The 6358-nt window shown below is 48.9% G+C and overlaps 1 protein-coding gene across 1 annotated transcript; it reads left to right on the plus strand.

Annotated features, from left to right (window-relative positions):
- Positions 1–4802: 4802 nt before the first annotated feature.
- Positions 4803–6358, plus strand: EMWEY_00036540 (microneme protein, putative; the record flags this gene model as incomplete). Its single annotated transcript, XM_013482145.1, has 3 exons — positions 4803–4887; positions 5001–5017; positions 5216–6358. Coding segments are annotated over 3 exons (1245 nt in total), but the record flags the coding sequence as incomplete, so codon positions are not given.

Genomic DNA, 6358 nt, shown 5'->3' on the forward strand with positions numbered 1-6358 from the left:
TCGATGCTTTTAGATGCAGAACCTTGGCCCAACGACGATGGGCTGCCGCTGAAGTGCTAATATTTGGGGCTGAAATGCCACCCAAATATTTCAGAATTAGACTCCCACAGGCACTTGAAATATTCTGAAATTAGACTTCCACACACACTTCAGAATTTTGGAATTGTACATGCACACGCTTAGTGTCGAAAACAGTTGTCCTGGGAAGGCAACTACTGAGGAAGAAAACCACTTCTCTACATCTCCAATCTCATGTGGTTCAAGATGACGAATGTGAAGAAGGAAAAAGCCCTCTCTATTGCAAAGGAGCATATATATGCATTTATCCCCTGAACCTGCTTATGGCTTTTGTATGCTGAGCACCCCTCAATAAAGTTGGTTCTCCGGCGCCTGCTTGCCAGTGTGTTTGTCTTGAGAAGTTTGTTTTGCTGTCAAGGCAAAGCCCATTTCAGATGAAAGCGGCTATTCTTCGTCTGATTCCAATATTCTTGAGTTGTAATAGTGCTCAGGTTGCTGATGGTCGTTGGAATATAGATGGCAATTACGTGTACGCGAAAAACGGCAGCCATTCACTTTGAGTGGTATGTCGCTAATTTCATCCGAATACCTCTGCCTACGCTGGCTTGCTAGGCACTACAGTGTGATTTTATGTGTCATAGGTCTCGGAGATACCGAGACTTCGGGAAGTGCCTCATCACGTTTTGAATTCATGCTTGCCCCTGTTGGTGTTTAGTGTTCATTTCTATTCCGTAGCAGCGTAAAGCCTATCCCTCCGGCACCAGAATCGTTGGCACCTCTTAAGGGCTCATATACGCTACTCAATACGGCTGGAAAGCACGCTGTTCCACTCTCAAAACACGATACGCACTCAAAGATTCGAAATGTCGCCTTGACCGTTCCTGATTGAGAGCATCAAACTCTCCAGCCGGATTTAACAAGCGACCTGCTCACTTCTTGAGTACGGAAGAAAGCTCTGTGGCGATAGCACACTTCAGCAGTTGGCTGTAAGATGTGTTGTTGAGCCCTCGTGTAGATTTACGAGAAAAAGCCCTGTGGCGTGCTTTTTCACTGCACGAAGAAAGCCTTCACGTTTCTAGCGGTTTCTACGATAAGGACAACAGCCCAAACCTAAAATACACATGTACAATAGTTCGTACTCCACCGCCGTAGGAATCCTTTTCTTGAAGAGCAAACTGAAAAAAGCCTGCGTGTGTTCTATCACCCTGTCTAGGGGCTCGGCGGAGCCATGGGCCTTTCTGGTTCACTGCAGCCCGCATGGTGCATTGTAGCGTGCAGAGGGGAGATATAAATGTTTCCTAAGACCGAGCTGCACTTGACATCATTTGCATGCATGCAGAGACACAGCTAAGGATAACAGAATTAGCTGTTTAATCAGTACGCGTTCTGCTCAAGGGTGTCAATTGTAGGGTTCAACACGAGCACAATACCAGAAGCTCCCGTGAAAGCGACCACCGACGCCTACCACAGCATCAACAATGGTTTCACTTTCTGAGTGGAGAGCACTGCAGGCGCCCGCGCAATTTTGCAGCATTCACGTGAACCCTAGCCCACCCTGTCCTTACATATGCAGCCGATTACAATTCGTGGAATGCAAACTTGGAGGTGTGCACCACAACAAAAAAGTGAACCGAACTTTCGGTGTTAAGTGCAAAAACAATGGAATCCATGCATTCTCAGTGACAGCCGCCTCCAGCACAACGACGTGCTCAATATATCAGCCAGCATAGCGACGTGGGGTTCCTTCCGCTCAAGCAGTGCATCGAAAGCCATTTAATGAGCCTAGTACTAATTACAGCCCTTCATGAACCCTCTGTATGCATCTGTTCTTCTCTATGTCACTCTCCCGTCGCATCCACTTTAGTCTCCTCTCACTGTGTACACTCTGAAGGGCTTCTCACCAAACTTCCCACACCGCAGCTGATGCTAGAGTGTCACTTTTTGTAGTAATGTGATCTAACTGTGTGCTATTTTCTTCTGTTGTGCAGTCGTAGCCACGCTCGTTCGTTGGACAGGCGTGCATTGCTTCTGGCATTCCAGTGGACGGATGGGGTGAAGTTTTTCGCATATTGCACTTCGAAAAAAGCAAATTGGCCAACTTAACTTGGACTTTGCAGTCTGGTTAAAGAAGTGGAGCTCTCTTGACTATGACCACCACTGCCCGACCCAGCACTTAGGTTCACGAGGCGAGCAGCCGACAGTCACTGGGAGGAATAATCCTGGGGAGGTTTTTCTTTGCTTCACCCGGTGCCACAAGAATCACTTGTAGTAAAGTTATCTCAACATTTATGTGGATATTGTGCTGCAAGAAGATATTATTTCTTCAGGACGATGCGACTCTAACAATCTGGTGCTCCATATGCCGTCAGCGGGATCCAGGGCCACTGGTGCACGTGACGGTTTACTTTGTACCCCTTCGAACCGCGAATGGGGGATGATGCTTCCAGCTTAATAAGACCAGCGTTTAACTGGAGAAGGCAAGCTCAAGGCGGCGTGTCCGTCAGTGTTACTTGAGACGCCGTGTCCAGTGACCGTAGTCCACCGAAGGACTCGTCGAACATCACCTACTCAGATCTTCTTCTGCTTCTAATGGGCTGCAATTTCAGCTGTGCGTCTGGCAGGAAGTGCCAGGGAGTATACGGGGGGCGTTGGGCCGTTGCCATCACGGATCCTCCGAAGCCTGGACGAATCGATTGGGCCAAAACCACAACCGGCGAAGTAACTATTCTCACAAGGGCTGGCATCCAGACTTTTGAAGAATGGATGCGTACAAAGGACTTCAAGATGATCATGCCTCCTTTGGCTCCCCATCCCAGTGTACCATTCGTCGCTGGCGGAGTGCCGGATATTGGTTTGCTAAACAAAATGTACAAAGCGATGCCTGAGGGGCAATTGAGGGCTCGTGTTGCAGCAGAAACAGCAGAAACTTCCCTCTTCTGTGCTCCAAGGCAACATATACCTTTTGTCGTGTACGAAGATTGAGCCGCAGGGTCCATTGGCCTCCTCGAGTGCTCTGGCCGCATAAAGTAGAAATCTAGTGGAGGGCTTTGCGGTAACATTTCCTGTTTGTTTTCCTACTTATACAAAAACAACTGCTCTCGTCTTCACATATACGCGTTGCATGTGTATGAAATGACGCCACTACAAGCTGCAGACACACCAGTGCCCGCGGTTGTGAGCAGTGGGTAGGAGGATGTTCTTAACCGAGTGTGCCCGACCTGGTATTGGGTGCTTTACTCGTCAGTAAGAATATAAGCAAACTTAAACAGAGACGAAATATCAACCTTTCTTTGTCTATAGTCTTTTCTCCGTATCGTCCTCCGACTTTTTACTATGCAGGTGTACTTGGAGGATTTTAGCTAGCAAAAAAATTAAGAACAATCTACCGCAGAGTTCGGGCCAGTATTAGCATAGGCAACACGTATGATGGTGCTGATGAAGCAGTCGGATGCCTTTCAGCGATACTTCCACGTGCATACAGCGCCTTGCCGAGTGGGAGTGTTGCTTAGATGCTCTGGATTTGCTCATTAAAAATAACCGGAGAGTGGCAGCAACCATTTATTACGTGCTTTCGTCCGTCATTCACAAACTGTGAAATTAGTCTTTATCCTCAACTGTGACTGTCAGGTTCATTGCTGGGAAGGTACGGGGATATACAGTGATGGGCTAGTGGACTGTAACGGGAATCCCCTGCCTGAGCTATAGGTAATGGGGTTAAAATATTCAGGTTAAGACTTTCCAAAAAGCGAGTGGTTTATTGTCTTGCTTAGAGGCTTTCTGGACACCACAGCACAAGAAGATGGGGCAAGTGAGAGTGAGAGGAGCTGTTGGTGTAAATTGACTTGCATGACACCTTGCTGCACCTCATAATGCAAGGCCTCATAATGCAAGGGCACATGGAGTTATACCCAAACCCATATTCGATCCTTACAGTGTCGCAGCAGGGTCCTGTTTAACACTGCTGAAACACTGCAGTAGCCAGACAACTGCCAACCGTGGCGCATTGCAAAAACATATACGTGATATAGATTTATTATCAGGTGAGCACCCACTTGCTTGAAAACCTATTCATTACCAAAAGAATTGTGTGCCTGGTTTCGGCTGCAGGCGTCGGCAATCCTGAAGTTTCAGCACACTACCGCAGTGGCGGGACATGCTGGGGAAACTGACGCAGAACTTGGCAGGATCGAGGTGTGAAGCTGCTGCCACTTAGCCTTTTCTTGCTTTTGCACGTTTAATTGCCTACATTATCCCATCAAGTACAAGCACGTGGGGTACGAGAGTCGTCGCGCCCAGTGGGTACTGCGATGACCGTTGAGCCCGCGGCTAGTTCAACGAACGTCGAACGTGACACGCTTTCGTAATAAATCCCAGCAGTCGGCTGGAACAATGAATTCATTTCTTCCCAACTTCAAAGATTCTGCTATTCAATGCTTTATTACTCCATGTACCCTGAAAACAAGGTTTTGCCTAGCAAAAACCCCTGTTTGTGTTAATTGCTGCCGTCGTGGGAAGGCAGGTTGATTGATCTTACTTGCGGATAGAAATGGAATTATACTACTATCGTTTTACATGTTGAGGTTTAATAGTGGTATTTGCAGCATTTTCTTCCCTTCATCTCACCTTTTCCTCAATTTTGCTACCGTGGCTTGCTTCTCGCTCAACGTGATCGCATCGAAGTGATGTGCTCGTATTCTTTAAGGCCATCTGTTCTCTTCCCATAGTCATCACATATCACTTCCAGTCAACTCAGATTCAATCATAACTCTCTTGTTTTCCCGGAAATGAAGGTGCCTTCGGCTTTGGGCGTCCTTGCCTGGGCCACCATTCAGGCGTCGGAAGCAGTTCGTCTGGACAGAAGCTTCCTGAGTAGGTCTCTAAACGGAATAAACTCGAAAAGGAAGACTTTTAAGGCAGAGCATGATGGCTTGGTAGTTGTTTCGATTTTCTTTCCTTTATGAATGCTTCTGGTGTGTGCGCAGGCCTCTCTGCCGAAATAGTAAGTCGCTCGAGATTTGCAAATTTTGCGTGTTGCATTTTGTGTTAATCAGCCTATATTGGTTGGCATATGTTTGCGATGGCTTTTCTATTAAGGAGGGTAGCGTCGTCGGTTGTGGCAACATACGCGCCTCCCTCTGTGGTTGCTCGGGAGTAGTGACGTGGAGCATTGCAATGTTTCATGCTGCGTCTGTAGCAGGGGATTTCGGAACAGCAGGGGACGACTCGGCGGTCGCTTCAAGATGCGCTGGACGACTTGTGCCGAATTGAGGCCCAGGCAGCGTGTAGAAGCGGCTTGGGCCACTACTGCAATGCAACGGTGTATGCGCGATATGACGGAGCAAGCAACAATGTCAACAGCAAAGAATGGCGGTGTTACGCAGAGGATGCCCTTGACTTTGGCGTTGCCCGCGCTGGCTGCGTGGACACTTGTGGCAGACAGAAGATGTGCCCCGGCGCATACAATGGCGTAGCAAAAACTTACCTGTCACGCAACAGCCAGTTGAAAGGCCAGGTGGATGCATTGAAAGCAGAATATTGCAGCGCACCTGCGCCGACACTACAGGAAGCCTTGGACAGAAAGTGCGCTGCTTTTGGTGAAGAAGCATGCAATCAAGGACTTTGGGCCTACTGCGACATTACACTGTACGCTCGCCACGACGTGGGGAATGCTTCCCAGAAGGGGCGGGAATGGCGTTGTTTTGCACAGGATGCGCTTGACTTTGACATGTCTGGTGATGGTTGCGTAGACAATTGTGGGAATCTCATTTCTTGCCGGGGTGCGGTGAACGGCACCTCATCCAAACACTTATCTCGCGGAAACGAGATCTCCTCAGTAATTCTTGGAGACAAGGAAGAGGAGGAGGCCGTCGAGGCTCCTGATGCTACAACACCTCCGTCAATGCCCCCTTCCAAACTTCAAGGTGCCTTGGACGGGTTCTGCGCTGAGGAGGGGAGGCGCGCCTGCGGACAAGGACTGAATGCCTACTGCAATGCCGACATGTTCGCGCGTTTCGACGTGGGAACCGCGAGCCAGCAGAATAAGGAATGGCGCTGTTATGTAAAGGAATCTCTAGATTTCGGCATGTCCGGTGAGGGTTGTGTGGACGATTGTGGGAACTTCACATCTTGCCTTGGTGCGGTGAACGGTGCCTCCACTACACACCTCACTCGGGATGCTGGGCTAAGGTCAGCGCTTGCTGCAAACAAGGACGAATTCTGCAAGACTGAGTCAGACGCCCCGGAAACATCTGAAGAGGAGGAGGAGGCCGTCGAGGCTCCTGATGCTACAACACCTCCGTCAATGCCCCCTTCCAAACTTCAAGGTGCCTTGGACGGGTTC

Source organism: Eimeria maxima, genomic scaffold (assembly GCF_000499605.1).
Source record: "Eimeria maxima Weybridge genomic scaffold, Emw_scaff528, whole genome shotgun sequence".
NCBI classification, from domain to species: domain Eukaryota; phylum Apicomplexa; class Conoidasida; order Eucoccidiorida; family Eimeriidae; genus Eimeria; species Eimeria maxima.